Below are 17229 nucleotides of genomic sequence, written 5' to 3'. Positions count from 1 at the left end.
AGATGTATATCTTTAAAGATATTGTGGCCTTGTGGATAGAGTTAGGAAACAATACTCAGGATTTTGGGGGACTAGTTCTGGCTCTACCAGTGACTTGGACTATTTACACAATGTCTCTGTGTCTCAATTACCCATCTGTACAATGGCGCTAGCAATACCTACAGTATTCACCTCAGAGGGATATTATGTAGTTTAATACATTGGTGTTTGTAAATCACAGCGACATGCTCTGATGAAAGGTGCTATATTAATTGGTGTGACAAGATTTTATAGATTAAAAAGGGAGCATTAGGCACACAGAAAATTAATTCTCTTCAAAGTAATCACAGGGCTCATGACTGTGTGTGGTTAAACTTGTGCTTCATTCCTGGAATGATAACATGTTCACTGGAGAGTTGTGGGTGTCACATTTGGAATGGGGGGAGAGGTTTGTTTGGGAAGTACTCTAAGGTCTCTCTAGAAAATTTTGCTGAGTTCCTAGAAGGCAGGGGAGCCTTCAAGAAATCCTTCTGCTTTCCTTTGGCAAAACAAGCATTTGCAATATGTCATGATCTCTCCTTTTCTCAAATCAGGGACAGTGTGCCTATTTCCAGTTTGTTTGTTCACCCTAATCTTGCACTTTCCCCCCCTCACCTCTCTGGTTGCTAATTTCACTACTCACTTCCCTACTTGAATTCTTCCTTTCCTTTCCTGGGGTGGTTGTGTTGGATTCTGAAGGCCAAATTCTCTACCGTTATCAATTGGTGTAGCTCCATTGCAATCAGTGGAGCTGCACCAATTTACTCTAGCAAAGATTTTGGCCCTGATGCTTATGGATTTGCTCTTAAATTAGATGTTTGCAGTCCTGAATCTACTGGTGAGACAGACCTGAGCTAGTGCATTTAAAGAAACATCAACTGGCACTTGTAAATGGAGCTTCTGTTTTGTGTTATTGTGAAACTTATAAGACAGACATGTCACAAGTTCAAACCTTGTGTGCTGTCTGAAACTCCCCACTGCAAGTGTAACCACTTCTTGGGCATGTGATACATATATTCCCATTATATCATTAAAATGTATTGCTGTCTGTCTAGTTCTTACTGTGTTAAAAATGAACAGCAAAATTCAGATATGAAAAGACCAGGAGCAGAATGTTGAAAGACTCAGAGCATCATTAGAATTAGAGATAGGAAAAAATATATTATGTCCTCTATCCCCTGTTCTTGCCAATGTAAGATTGCTCCTTAAAAGGCTGAATGGAGATTTGGATACATACCCCAAAACCAGGTGTATTTTCTTAACATAGCTTAACCTTTGGGGTTTTTTTAAAAATGTACAGAAAATCTTACAAGAACAAGCTTTCCTAAATGATTCCTAGTACTCCCTGCTTCTGGTTGAGCCAGAAATTGTACCATCTTGACATGTTCATGTGTAGTCCTGTTTGGAAGCTGGAAGAGCAAAGATGCACAAAAGTGAAAAATAATGGAAAGAGAAGTTAACCAAATCTTTCTGAGACTCAAAAGAGTGAGGTGAGTTTTGGGTTAAAGTTTCTGTGAGGGGGAATGTTCTTATTTTATCTGAATCAGTTTGCACATCCCTGCTCAGGACTGAGATTCATCCACTCCAAGAGCTGTCCTGCACTGTAACAAGACCTATTACCCTTCAGTTTCTCAGTCTCATCTGCCTACTAAGTTGCAACATTCAGCATTTAAAGTTTTTTTCTTAAACATTGCAAAGTTACAAAACATCCAGAAATTTGGGCATTGAAACATTCTATTCTATGCTATTCTGTTCCGTATTGCACTCATCACTGTAGTATCTGAGTGCATTAAGCAGGGCCGGCCCACAACATTTTGGCACCTGAGGTGGGGAGCTCAAATGACGCCCCCATGCCCCCTCGCTTGGGCCAAAACTTTGAAAGATCTCAATTCTGCCTTCTTCCTGTTCTACTCCTCTCATGGTACTGCTCTGCTACCTACCCCAATAAAGGAGAACTAACAACTTAAAATGCCTTGTTCAAAAATGTTAAGTAACACTTACATTTGCTGTTCAGGCATTTGAAAGTTAACTTTTCTTGTCTGCATAGTAAACACTGGCATTTTTATCTGTTTGAATAATCAAAGTGGTGCTTTCCGTGCCTTCTTGGTTGCAAAGATTTGAACTGCTTCCTGAAGGTCCATAGTCTGGGCCAGCTCATGCTCTATTGAGATGGTTGCAAGGCCGACCAGCCTCTCCTGTGTCATTGTGGAGCGACTGATGTGTTTTTATTAACTTCAGCTTGGAGAAGCTGCATTCTCCACTGGCAACTGTTACAGGAAGTGTTAGAAGTATGTGCAGAGCAAAAAAAGCATTTGGAAAGAGGGTGGTCATCTCACTCGTGCACATATATTCCAGAACAGCCTTTGGAGTTGATCCTGCTGAAATGTATCTTGAAAGGGCTTTCAGTTCATCACCTAAATCACTCGCTTCAATATCGCGCATGTCGTCATGTGTGAACACTGTCTCTAGTGCCCTGCATTGCTGGTATGCAGGGCCGTCCCTAGCTATTCTGGTGCCCTACGCAGTCCCTCCCCTGCGGGGTGTGTGTGTGTGGGGCCCCAGGCCTCTGCAGTGGGGAGCAGGGGGGCTGGGGTGGGACTGGCTTGGGGGGGTGGGGGGAACCACCCCCCAGCACTCACCGGCAGCATGGCTGGGGCCGGGTCTGCACTTTCCGCTGCTGGTGAGTGCAGGCCCGGCCATGCTGCAGTCCTCAGGGAAGTGGGGGCGGGGCGAGGGCAGGGTGGGGACGGGAAGAGGGGGGGATGGGGTGGGGAGGGGGGGGGGCCGGAGCAGGGCGGGGGCCCTGGGAAAGAGCCAGAGCGGGGGCTGGAGCAGCACACAGCTGCGCAGGGCACCAGGAAATTGGCTGCCCCCAATTTCCTGGTGCCTTACGCAGCTGTGTACTTTGCGTATGGGTAAGGATGGCCCTGCTGGTGTAGGTCTTCTTCAGCTATAGTGAGGAGTTTTGAAATATCATACAACATCCCAAATATACTGCTGTGTTCCTTGAGTTGCATGAAACGTTCTTCAACTGACTGTATTGCACAATCTAGCACCTGGTTAAAGAATTCAACTTTGAATTGTTGTTTGGGGTCTCTTATGGGATTATCCTGTGCCTTGCAATCAAAATGTCTTCTTCTTCGGTGACTCTTGTATTCTTGAATGGGTGGGAAAATAGCTTCAGTGTGTAGTTCCTCTGCCAACTTCTGTGCACTCTTCAGAATGTTTTGAAATCCCTCATCTGACCAGTAAGACTGTAGGTATGACTTTGCTTTGTCCAATTGTTCCATTGCTCCAGATATATCAAGGTCAACACCTTGGAGTCTCTTGCTTACAACATTTATTTCAAACAGTATGTCATGCCACAACACTAAGCCACACAGAAATCTGAAGTTATGTATGTTTCTGCTGATTCCATTTCCCGCTGCCACTGTTCTCCCACGAACAGTTCCTGCCATAGCATTATCCTCCATAATGGCAACTATGGCATCATCTATCTTCCCAATTTGGTGTTTGATAGGCTTTATCGCCTCCACTTGACTTTCCCATCGTGTGGCACTCAGTGGTTTCAGTGTCAGAGAGGATGTTCCCAGATGTTGCTTCAAAATTTTCCATCGATGAGTTGATGCAGAGAAAAATACATAGATGCTTTGAATTACATTAAAAAATTCAGCAGCCTCACTAGAAGCTGATGCTGCATCACTGACCACCAAGTTCAATGAATGAGAACTGCATGGGACAAAAAAAGCTCGAGGGTTTAACTCTCGGATCCATGTCTGCACTCCTCTGTTCTTTCCTCTTATGTTGGCACCATTATCGTAGCCCTGACCTCTCATGTCAGCTATAGCAATTCCCGTATCTTCCAGCTTTTTAAGAAGCACATTTGTCATACCAGCTCCTGTAGTATCATCAATGTCAATAAATTCTAGAAAATGCTCTCTGACAGTCACCATTGCAGAGACATTTTCACTAGGTTCTGCTGTTGTTACAAAACGCACCATTAAAGTCATTTGTTCCATATGGCTGATGTCAGGTGTGCAGTCCAGAATAACAGAGTAATATCTTGCTGACTTCAGATCTGCCACAATCTTCTGTTTGACTTTTGTTGCCAGTAACTGTATGATCTCATTTTGAATTGTTTTTCCAAGGTAGTGGTGTGTGTACATTTCTTGGGTGGTGACTCTTCTTAGATGCTCCTAGAGTACAGCATCAAACTCAGCCATCAGCTCCACAATTTTAAGGAAGTTTCCATTGTTTGGCACATACAGCTGATCTGAAGTGCCATGCAGTGCTAGGTTTTGGGTAGCAAGCATTCTCATAATGGCAATGAGCCTTTTCAGAACTTTTTGCCAGTAAAGAGACTCTGATGTAATCTTCTCTTGATGCTGATCATCTATGGTGGCCTTTAACCTTAGTCTAATCCCAAGCTTCTTCCACCTATGGAATGCTCTCTGGTGATTTGCTGTCTTCTCATGGCATGCCAAATTTCTAGCCAGATTCTTCCAGTCCTTTGTTCCTGTAGAACCCAATGTGGCTGGAACATTAGACTGGAAGAGTTTGCAACAAAAACAGTATGCAGCATTCTGGGTTTTTGAGTACATAAGCCATGGCCTCTCCACTTTGTCACCATTGGGGGTTTCATGCCAGTAATGTGTTGGATGGAAACTTCTATTTTCATTGTCTTTGGGAAACATTAAGTTTTTCTCTTTCTGTGACCCATGCAGGACAAGGAAGTCCCTCAGGCTACTGCTCAAGTGGGTCCACAGTCCTGGATCATCTAGAGTTAAGGAACTAAACTCAGCAGCAGCTGTTTCTTGTGCCTCCACCACACTCTTCTCTGATCTACACTTTTCTTCAGGAATGTGCATGGCTACATCCATTTGAGATGGAGATATGGATGCTGCAGTAGCTGCCAGGTCATCTGCACTCTGACTAACTCAAAGATCAGGCATCTCCTCACCACTCACATCCTCACTGGGGCCGGAAGGCTCACCATGAACATTTGTGTCTATGTATCTCAGGAGAGCTGCTTCCTGCTTAGATAGAAAAGCTTCCTTTGCTTTCTTTTTTTTTTTCTGAATGCTGCCCCAGAGGGGTGTTTTTTTCTTTCACTCATGACTGCTGTTCTGTGCCAGCTATAGTGGCTCTCAACACTCAATTGAAGGGGACAAATAAGCAGGCTGGTAGCAGGGCCTGAGTGAGGGAAGATATCAGTGTCTTAAGGGCCTAACTGGCTCCTACTACTTCAGTTGACTGCCTGTTCTCCTCAAGTGGGTTCAGGGAAGCGGGAGGAAACAGGAAGCTCCCTGAGAAGCTGATGTTAATGAGTCCAGGCTCCTGGGGGTGCTAGAGAGGTACATAAGAAGTTCCTTCTCCTCTCTCTCCCTGCAGCTTCTGCTGCTTTCTGTTATTCCCTCTCACCTTTTCTCCTGCCTGCCTGTTATGTCTCTTGTGCCCTCCTTCCTCCAGCACAGCACTCCACCATCTCTGTGCATCTAGAGCAGAGAGAATACATATACACCAGCAGCAGACACAATTTTCTACACTCTGGGTCCCAGTGGCGCCCCTCCACAGTCTGGCACCTGAGGCGGCCGCCTCAGTTCGCCTCATGGTAAGGCCAGCCCTGGCCTTAAGCAATGTGACTAACAGCTGTCCTGTGTTTGTTCTCTCACCATCTCTCCAGGGGGGGAGAAGTATGTGTACTGGAGTGTTTTGGTTTGGAATTTTTGTTATATTTATACCCACACCCACATGTTGCTATATGTTTATGTTAGAGAAGGCAAGGTTAACAACGTAGAAGGATAGGTGGCCACGTACAGATTTAGGGCTTGATCCTGTTCCTATTAACTTTAATGGCAGCAGGATTTGGGCCTTAGAGATTTGTTTAGTGATTATATTGATTTTTAACTCTTCTGGAGATTTTTCCTTTGCATCAAAATGTTTCTATCCCTCTGCTGACTCATCTCTTTTACTGAGTTGCTGGCCTGTTTGCCATTTCTTGTCATGGCTCTGACAGTTGGAATAAACCTCAAACTGGGGAGGAGTAAGGACTTTGGGCCTAATTCTCCTATCAGCTACCCTGGCGGGACTCAGGAGTAACACTGCCTAAGTTGTTGAAGTGAGATCAGTGTGAAACTGGAGTAGGTGGAAGGAGAATCACTTTGGGCCTGTGTAGACAGTGATGGTGAGAGGCTGAGCTTTTCCCTGTGATCTTTAGGTAATTTTAGGAAATTGATCATTTTCTGAAGTTTCTCGAGTGGGACCTATAATGTCCTGACTTCTGTCTGACTCATTTAGTAGGTTTAGCATTGATCTCTTTGAATGAAAAATATATCTAACTAAATGCTGATGAAACTGATCTTTTGTTTTTATGAGTATCCTGTTCAGTGCAAAGCAACAAAAGTATCACTCGCATTTTTTTGCTCTTATGTTAGCTAAATGGCATAATCACATTTTCTTCTTTAAAGTAAAAAGTAACAGAGGGTCCTGTGGCACCTTTAAGACTAACAGAAGTATTGGGAGCATAAGCTTTCGTGGGTAAGAACCTCACTTCTTTAAAGTAGCCATTCATTTACTTATTGAGGAGAAAGCAAGGACTTATTTTTTAAAATGAGCTTCCTTCAGCACTGATACAGTTGGACATGATTTTTCACCTGGCCTCATGAACACTATTTGTAGGACAAAGTGGTTCTGTAAGTGATATGTTCAGCGTCAGAACAATTCCTGTCCTGAAAGAAGGTATGTAACCTACTGAATTTTTTTGTTTTTTGTTTTTGGCAGACGTCCTTGAGCATTTGAGACGGATGTGAGAGCGTTTTTAGTCCTCATGCAAAACAACCAACTAAACATAACAGATTACATCAGCTCAGGCTTTTCAATTCCTGGATGGCAGCAGAGTGCTAATCCAACCTTCATCCTGGATTTCACAAACTAAAACAAGAGAGGCTGGCAGGAGGACAGCACTGTCGGACTGAGGAAATTGACGACGGTGAAGTATGTGGGCAACACACCGTATAAAGCTCATAAACTTGTAGGCTGATGTGCAGCTACTACTTTGGATTCCTTATTGCTGCTTCCTTCAGCATAAAACCACAAGGCTGAACGTTAAACCTGCTCTTTGGAACTGAGCATTTATCACTGTGAGACATGAAGAGCTTCCTGTTTTTCACCATCCTCCTGGTACCAGTGCACATCGGAACTGCTTGGAGTGCAAAATATGCAGTAGATTGCCCCGAACCTTGTGACAGTAATGTGTGTAAAAGTACTTTGCGCTGTAAGCGAACAGTGCTTGATGACTGTGGCTGCTGCAGAGTCTGTGCAGCAGCCTTGGGGGAGACTTGCTACCGCACTGTCTCAGGTATGGATGGTGTCAAATGTGGGCCTGGGCTGAAGTGCCAGTTTTACACTGAGGAGGATGACTTTGGTGATGAATTTGGTATCTGCAAAGGTAAACAATATTCACTTGCATGCATCTACTATCTAAATTTACTGCTGGCATTCTGCTTGCAGAAAGTTAAAATTTAAAAGTGGGATTTTTTCATTTCAAACAATAATATTATCCTTTGCAAAGAGGAGAGTGGAAAAATAGCCTCTCATATTAAAAGAGCTTCTATTTCCGCTGTTTAAGGGTATTTAAAATGAAAATATCTCTTCAAATTGGATTGGGAGATTTGTGAAGAAATATTTTGTTGGGTTGAAACTTGGAAGACCTGGGTACTAGTCTTGGCACTGCCATTGATTGGCTGTGCAAACCTGGACAAATTATAAAAGCCCTAGTCCCGCAAGTAGGTCGATGCTAGTGGATCTCTGCACCTGCATGGAGCCCCACTGGGCTTTGCACAGACACAAAGGTTCCCCCATGCATTGTAACTTGCGGGATTGGGGCTTAAAGTCTCCACCAATGAAATGGGAATAATAGTACTACTTTACCTCACCGGAGTGTTGTGAGGATTAATTCATTAGTGTGTATGAGGTACTCAGATACTACAGGTATGAGGGCCCTGAGTTTACACAGTCTGATAGCATGACCTCAGGGGCCAAATTCATCATTGATGTAATTTCACTGGTTTCAGTAAAGTTATACCAGGAATGAAATGGCCCTGGGATATTAAAATCATCTGAATGATCAATATGCAATAACATTTTTCCCGTGGAACCTGCACATTGATTTCCTTAAGCACAGAGCAGGATGGCATCCCTTCATCAAATACATACTCCAGTCACATTAAATAGGAGATTTTCTTAAAGGAGAAAAAGTATTAAACTACAGAAAATTATGATGTACAAATTCCAAATAAAATAAATAAATAACTGAATAGGGCACAAATGCAGTGAGTCAGTGTCTACCATGAATTCCTTTGCCAGTTAAATTTGTAGATACAGACTCTCTTCTGAAATAACATCCACAAAACTTAAGAAATCTAGGTGGTTGTTAGATGTCTGTGAATGTGCTGAGAAAGAAATGGGTTAGGGCCAGATCCTGCAAAAACACATGTAAATGGATTCACATATAATACATACATGTAACACACAGGCAAAGTTACTCACATGCACGCTTGAGGAGGAAGCCCTTCATCTTTAAATGATTCCTGACCCAGTTTTATTTTCATGGACTATAATTTTATGGTCTAAAGATCCTAGTTTAGGTGCAGTCAACTGTAAAAATGTATGTTACTGAGTTGGTTGATACTATTTGATTTGTAGTTTATTGATTGTATTGTAGTGCAAAATACCATCTATAATTTATACAAAAAATACTGAAAACAAGTATACACTTTTGCTTGCTCATGAAAAGTTCTTTGTAATTGTACATTTAAGAATGCGTTAAAAGAAATGCTGAGTAACAGGAGTTCTGAATCTCTGGAGCAGGATGAGGTTATGCTGCTGCAAGAATATGTAGGAAACTCAGGGTGAAATCTTGGCCCCACTGAAACCAATGAAAATGCTCCAATTGACTTCAAAAGAGTCATGATTTCATCCTTAGTTTTATAACAATACTCAGGAGCTCTTTTCACATAAATTCCTTTGTGCGATGTTTTATCAGTCTCATTCCTAATGCACTTTTTTCTCCTTCATCTCATCCTCTGACATAGTACAGTCTCCTTTTAGCCATCTGTGAATTTTAATATGGAAAGTATAGTGCTGAGCAGTTATTGTATCTATGACTATTTGTAGGTTTGGTAGCAGAGCATACTCCTAGCAGATGGGGGGATTTAAATATTTAAAATATATCATGGGTATCAGGATTCCTGGGTTCTGTCCTAAACTGTGTCATTGACTCACTTTACAAACTGGTAATCTGAGGTTAAGTCACTTGTTCAAGATTTCAAAGTGTTAATCAGTCTTTGTAAAGTTCTTGGAGATCCTTAGATGAAAAGTGTTATGTCAGTACATGGTTTCATTATTATTACTATTTTAATACCAAATTAGAATAAACAGTCCAGAGATCTGAGGCTTTGCCCTTTTATTGGGAACTATCATTTTAATATTTTTGTTATTTTTGTCATAGTGAAGGCCTGCTCCCATTGAAGTCAATGAGAGTTTTGCAGTTGACTTCAGTGGCAGCAGGATCAGGCTTTATTGTGCATAAAATTCTAACAGTTAACAGAAAAAATTACTCCAATTTCTCAGTCCTTTAAAACCTGGACAAAAAATTGATAAACTCATAGATTATTCCCATATGGACTTGTGTGTGTTTATTATTATATTCTATTTCTATTCTATATAAACTCCTATACCTCCCTCATCACTGCAGTATCTGAGCACCTTCCAGTAGTGCATTAAGCAATATGCCTAACATCTGTCACGTGTTTATTCTTTCCTTCATCTTCTCCCTTAGATGAGAATTGTGTGAGCAGTGTTTGCTTTTGGTGGGGTTTTATTGTTTTTCTAATTGTGCACTGCTATGTGTGTGTCACAGTTCAAGGCACCTGCACCTGTATTCCCCCTCAGTGATCCACCAAGGACACCCACACTAGGCTCCTGGCTCCTCAGCTGTCACCTCTCTTGGGTAGAGACCCATGTCTCTCTCTCTCTCTCTCTCCTGATCAGGGTTTGTCCCAGGCTGCATAGTTTCCTACCTACGCTGTAATATTTCCAGCAAGCCAGACTGCCTAAAAAGGCCAACATCTGAACTTTGCTTTCTCTTTGAAGGTTATGAACAGCTGTAATTGCTAGCACTTATACGTTACTACACAGCTCTTTATAAGCAAGCACATTTATTTTTAAGGTGAAAGCACTATAGAGAAAACATATTAAAAACAATCGAAGGTCCTATATCCTGCCAAAAGCTTACCAGAGGTCACCCATCAGTCTTATGGGGCTTCAGTTGGCTGCATTCCTTCCAACTCCTCCGTCAAAGGATTGGAGCCCCCCTTTGGACCGAAGGTCCTGTTCATTTGCTCAATCAGAAAGAAGGCCCTGAGTCCATTTAAACTCAGTCATTTCTCCAAAAGTCCTTTATTTCTCTGTTGGCCTCTGGAGAATCTAGTTTGAACTAGTATATGCAAGCCTCCCCAGAGATGGTTCCTCTGTGTGTGGGGATTACAACATGGCTGATTTGCTTTAATCATCACCCACTGTTTTTAGTTCCTGGAGGAACTGTGGTAGCCCTCCCGCAATGCAGCAGAACACAGTTATACAAGCCATTTATTTAAAACCATGGACCTTTAAGATACTTCATGGGGTTGTAATATTTGTCACATCTCCCCCATCAAGAAGTTACATACAATCCTGACCCACAGTAATATGTAAACTCAATACCATGAGGTCTTTCAGGAATATTGCAGGAAACTGCCACATCTGTCACACTGTTTATGCTAGAGAAGGCAGGTTGAAGAAGTGTGTCTTGCACTTGGAGCAGAAGGTGGCAAGGTTTGTGATGGTCTTTATGTGCTGTGGGAGTTTGTTCCACAGTCTCAGACTGACCCCTGGGAAAGCTCTGTCTCTTATACAGATGAGCCTTTCCCTTACCATAGAAAGTTCCATTGTGCCTGAGATTGTCCTGGAGCATTAAGCAATCTTTTAGATATGCTGGGCCCAGGCCATTGAGCCCCTTGAAGATAAGACTTGAGACTTGTACTTGACTCAGTGATTAGATGAGCTAGTCGTTGGCCTTTGGTTAGCTTGTCTGTAAGCTTGCTCATAAATGGGAGGCTTAATGTAGGGTAGTAGTTGGTTAGAAACAATGTATCCAAGGTGAGTTTCTTTTTCTTTTTTTAAAAAAACTTTTTAATAAGGCAAACTTACAATAAATCATACTGCATCATACATTATTTAATACTTATTCAGGATCAAATTAATGTTAGAAGAATGTGTCTAAAGATCCTGACTTCTTGTCTGGGGGAGCCCTCCTCTGAATATGCTAAAAAAGGGTGAGCAAATTTCTAAATACCTGTCCTCTTTTTGTCACTTTCACATTTGGTCCATCACAAGGACAGTCCCTATTTTACTATATGACAATTCCATAAGAGAAGTCACATATTTTCAAAAAAGTGCAATACAAAGTGTTGCTGCTAACTATCAAAAATAAATTAATTTGTTGTTCTGTTTAAAATGTTGATCCTTTTCCAGAGCATAAAGCAAGCAGGTCAGGGGATCTCTAGGAAGCTGACATTTTGTCATAAGATGAATCTCTTCAATAATTTCCTCCCAAAACCTTCTTTCTGGACATAACCACCACATGTGCAAGTATCTTGCCCTTTCCCCACAACCCCTCCAACAGAGCATTTCCCTAGAAGCAAAAATATGCTGGATATTAATTGGAGTCAAATGCCATCTATGCAGTAATTTATAAAAATTTTCTGAGTTACTCATATTGCAGATGAATCTCCCCTGTCCCACCTAAATCCCTCACCCATCTTTTCATCTAGGTTATTTTCTTAACATCTTTTCCAATCAAAATTTTACATATCTTACAAATTAAACCTTTTGTTCCAGCTTGCTCCTGGGTGAGCTCCTCAAATGTTGTTGAAGGTCTAGATAGAGCCATCTTGTATCTGGATTTCGAAATAAAATGTTTGACTTTAAATCTTGACAATTTAGGATCTTTACATTACTACATATTTCCTTGTATAATTTCAAATCAGAATCCAGGAGCAGCTGTCCAAACTGAGTCATCTCAGCTCCTCCCCACAACGAATACTAACTTTGATATTTCTTGGGGATCAATTCCAGACTAATGAAAGTAGCTGAATTTCAAACTATTGCATGTTGAAAGGAGGAAAGGAAGATTCCGTCTCTGAATGAGGTGTTGGCACCAGTTGCTCGTGGCTGTCTTTCAGAAGGCAGGAAGGGCATGGGTCAGATTCACAAGTCTTGCACTGAGATTCCTTTATAGTGCCCAGTACTTCTTTAGAAGTGAATGTTCTGCACTCTGGACATGCAAGGGGCTCTTTGTTGGCTGGCATAGAGGGAGCAGATCCATGCTGTTTAAGAAGCCTTCCCAAATGAGCGTGAGCTTTTCAACAAAGTAGGATGATCATTCTTCACAGCACTTGGTGCTGGGTTTTCTTGTGGGTTGTAGGCACTCAGGATTGGTGAAGAGGTTTTACCATGCTGGATAGCTCCTTAAGGCAGGATTTGGCAGTTTCAGTGGAGGCTGATAGGAAGGTTCTGTTGTCCTTAATACAAATTAATTATAAATTTACATAAATTAATATTGAGCCTGGACTGTAAGTTTAAGAAACTCTGAAGTATTCCTGTTGTTAAGGGAGATTATTTGTGCTAATTGGATTAAAGAAAACATCAGATACTGCATATATTTTTAACTATACGTCCGGTATAATTGCATACTTATGCTCAACATTTACATTGTCTTTAATTTGCAGTATAATGCTACAAGTGCTTCAGGGAAATGTTAATCAGGATAAATTTTTAAATACATTTGTGATTATTGCACATACTATTGGGGATGAAAGATGTATAATGGAAATTAAAGAATAATTATAATCAATAATAAGTGGAAACTATTTGAAACAAAAGTTGGCATTTCAGCATGCTTAAATCCCAATGAAAGTTCTTTTACTTTTAAGAACATACGCAGACAAGATATTAAGAAAACTAATAGCAAACCACTACAGAAGGCATTCAGATACTGCAGTGATGAGTGCAGTAAAAGAACCAGCATAGAATAGGAACTGCACCTTTTGGGATTACTTTGGTAGATAAGGCTTTTGAATTTGTCTTCTTTCAGAGTGTCCTTATGGTACCTATGGAATGGAATGCAGAAAAACTTGTAACTGCCAGTCTGGTATATGCGACAGAGTAACTGGAAAGTGTTTGAAGTTCCCATTTTTCCAACTTTCTGCTTCAAAGCCACCAAACAGACGAAAATTAATTTCACATACAGGTAAGACTTGATGGGGCACTTCATTTTAGTTGCTCAACCAGCACATTGTATATTGTGTATGTGTACACAGATGGTGCTATGCAAATAAGTAATAATGCAGGTTTTATTTTTCCCCACTGAGAGCTCACAGTAATGTTTTACTAAGCTTGTTATAGACAAAGAATTACATATAGGTGCATCCACATTAGGAAAAAGGGTGTAAATAAAATGTGTTTAAATCCTAGTTTGGAAAAGGCAGTTTGTAGTTTTGGCATGTATAAGCAGGTTAAGGTAAATTGTGGGGGGAAGATGTAGGTCAAGTTTACCTTCCCAGCTAACGTGTGAAAATTATAATAGCCTTGTCCACACGTGTTAGCTGACACATGGTAATAAAATCACCTTTTTTCCCAGTGAAGACCACGCTTTAGTGAACTTTACATGTTCTTTAATTCTACAGCAAACTGCTTTTTGCATCAAATTAGCTTAGTTGGGAAAACTACTTTGAAATAATAAATTAACTGAGATTGAAAATTGAAAATGATTTTTTTTATAGTTACAGGCATTTATTCTATTTAAAGATTATACATCTAGCTAAACCTACTTACATCAGATGTTTCCAGAGTTTTAAAGATTTACTGGGGATCCGGGTGTATTTGGTGGGAGGAAGGAGAGATGTATCTTTGAGATACCCTGTTCTCATAAGCTTTCCATTTCTGTTTTCTCACCTATTCTGTTCTCTCACCTGTTTTCTCACCAAATGTTTTGCAGACCCAAAGTTTGAAGTAAATGGGAGTTTTATCATTGGCTTTAATGTGTCCAGGGTTTCACCCAGACCTTGAAACCTCTAATATTCACTCAGCACTTGAGACAGACCAATTAATGACAGTAACATATTTCTTAGTAGTTCATATGAGGATCCCAAAGGACTTTGCTTAATATTAATGAGTCTTCATGAGCCAGGTACATACTGTGGGCCAAATCTACAGCTAATGTGACCAGTATAAAGTCACCTATTTTCATCAGCTGATGATCTAGCCCCGGTTGTTGTTATCAAGACACGGAGAGGTTAAGCAACTTGCCCAAGCTCACACAAGAAGTCTGGGCCAGAGCTGAGAATTGAACCTAGATCTCCTGCTTCTCAGTCCTGTGCTTATTAGATCACACTTCTTACAGGCTATCATTTTGGGGAAATAATGTAACTAGATGACGCTGGAGGCAAACAGGTAGACTAATAACATGGATTATCAACAGAGATTTTTCAAAAAAGTGTTTTCCAGCCTAGAGATGTAGATGTATAAAAAACATTGTATTTAACCCAATTTATGTGATATTCATTTTTGTTTTTAACTTTCAGAGAATGACATGGCATCGGGGGATGGTAACTCTGTAAAGGAGGAATTTGTCAAAGAGAAAGTAATTAGCTCTCCAGTAATGAAATGGTTAAATCCTCGCTGATATTTACTTACATTGGTAGGACTTTCAAATGACCGCATTTCTCACACATTATTGAATATGCAACAACACACTTTAAAAACAAAGTACATCTATAGCATATGAAAATGTAACCTCTGAAGACCAATTGTGATTGTGTGCATCGTCAGAAAAAATGTTTACTTACAAAATAGACTGTACAGTTTATATGATTTTTGATACTTGTTTTGATAAGTATTTGAACACTAAAATGTATTATGGATTGCTGAATGTATAGTAATATTGAAAACCAACACCTCCCCCCACTGGCATTTGAACAGTTCCTGCATTCCCCGTGCAAGGAAATTCCTGTTGAATTCAATGGACGTTTTGTGTGAGTAAAAGCTGCTGACGTGGAGCCAACGTTAGGGTGATGCAAGTTGACAAAAGCTTGGAAATACAAAGTTAAAAACTGATGTCCTTGAGTCACACCAGCAAGAATAATACTAATGTAAAGGGCACAATGGTGTGAATTCAATAAATCAACCTTAACTTTGAATATTCTGGCTTTTGTTAGTTTTGTGACAATTAACAAGATGTAAACATTACTTTAAGCCAGAGGTTCTCAAACTGTTGGTTGGGACCCCAAAGTGGGTTGCAACCCCATTTTAATGCATTAGACTTGCTGGGACCCGGGGCTGAAGCCCAAACCTGAGCTCCACCCCCACTGGGGGCATCGGGACTGGGGCTCTGGCCCCTTAATCCTCCACCCAGGGTGGTGGGGCTCGGGCTCCAACCCCCTGGCCCCCCCTCCGGTCACATAGTAATTTTGTTGTCAGAAGGGGGTCCTGGTGCAATGAAGTTTGAAAACCGCTACTTTAAACTCATCATTTGAACGTATACAATGTGCATTACTTACCTGGCATTATGTAAAAACACATACAATGTTAAAATATATTCCCAAGGGTGGTTTTTGTGTTCAATAGCCTGCAATAGCCCTGAAGGAGTACTGGAGTATCAGCATAAATGTGCATTATAAATAATCCATGTCAGAGATTCTGGAGACACTAGGGTACCTTAGTGCCTAATTCTTCATCCCCTTCTTAGTGCCTAATCCTTCATCCCCATTATCCCCTTAAGAGGTTGTATAAGTGGCCAATTACTCAGTCAGTCCATATTTGGTTATGTATCAATATGGCATAAAACATCATAATGTTTATATAGGCACACCTTAAGTCCTACTTATATAATAGCCATTACTGCCTGTGTGGCAGAAACCCATTTGTAAAAATCAATACTTTGTGGTTTTACTTAAAAAAAGAAAAAGAGACAGATTCTTAGATAGTGTAAATTAATCTAGCTCTGTTTAAGTCAAAGGAGCTACTTTGATTTACATATCTGAGGATCTGGCTCATAAAATAAATCGGTCTCATTGGAAACCCAGTCTGGTTTCCATTGAAATTAATGATAGTTTTGTTATTAACTTCAGTGGGAGAAGGTGCAGGCCATAGTGATGGCAATTTGGTGCAGGATCTGAAAACGTATGTAAAAGAATCCAATAAAAGAAACCCAAAATCGTTTCAGGGCTATTAGGGACTGATCACAGCCTATTAAAGTAAACCCGAGTCTTTCCATTGACTACAATGGATTTTGCATTAGGCCGTAAAAGAACAAAAAATATGTAACAACAGGGAATGTCTACAAATTAAAAGTGGTTAAATAGACTCTAGCTACAACAATCAGAAAAAGAAATAGAATACCATGGCTGGCATATAACACCTTTTAGACTGGGCTGAATTGTTATGATTGAAGTAGGGATTTTAATGGAAGTGCTGTCACAATCACAACTACAGTACCACAAACAGTACCTCTGTAAAATGCTGTATTGGTTTGAAACATTTACAAGCATAAGGGCTGATCCTGCGGCTACTGATGTCAGTGACAATTTCTACATTGACTTCAATGGGAACAGGGTCAGAGCCATATTCTTTATTGGGCCAGAGAAAGTTATTTAAATGTTTTAAATACTTACATGCTTTTTTTTTTTTATTTCCTACAGTGTCATGAATGACATTATGGATTCTTGAATGTAAATCTAATAAGCTGGTTGGTTTTAAAAAAGTATATGTTTATTATTGTTCAATAAATCCCCTATAAACCAGTCTTTTGTGTCTGTCCATGAATCAGACTGTAAAATTGATGATGATGTCACAACTACTGCGGGTGCAGCAAATAAATTGCATATTATGGCCAAAATTCTTCTTTCAGATCCACACAGATTATATAAACTCTGAGGGTTCAATTCCAGTGAGAAAATGGGCAGGGGGAGGAGTTTGTAAATATTTTACAAAATGTTTTCCCCTCATTTTTTGTCAAATTTATGAAATTGCTTGAAATTTCCCCAGAGCTCTAGTTACAGGTAACCCCATAAACCAATCCTCAATAGCTAAAATTGGTTCTAATGTGACATTGTG

General features: G+C 40.5%; 1 protein-coding gene across 1 annotated transcript; it reads left to right on the top strand.

The window, feature by feature from the left end:
- Positions 1 to 6940: 6940 nt before the first annotated feature.
- Positions 6941 to 16898, top strand: ESM1 (endothelial cell specific molecule 1). Its single transcript, XM_026649256.1, has 3 exons — positions 6941 to 7465; positions 13211 to 13366; positions 14700 to 16898. Exons 1-3 carry the CDS (start codon positions 7165 to 7167, stop codon positions 14798 to 14800), a joined length of 558 nt encoding a protein of 185 aa, XP_026505041.1. The 5' UTR covers positions 6941 to 7164; the 3' UTR covers positions 14801 to 16898.
- Positions 16899 to 17229: the final 331 nt, after the last annotated feature.

The sequence above is a fragment of the Terrapene carolina genome, unplaced genomic scaffold (genome assembly GCF_002925995.2).
Source record: "Terrapene carolina triunguis isolate 2854851 unplaced genomic scaffold, T_m_triunguis-2.0 Scaffold69, whole genome shotgun sequence".
NCBI classification, from domain to species: Eukaryota; Metazoa; Chordata; order Testudines; family Emydidae; genus Terrapene; species Terrapene triunguis.
This window is presented reverse-complemented; position numbering and strand designations above follow the sequence as displayed.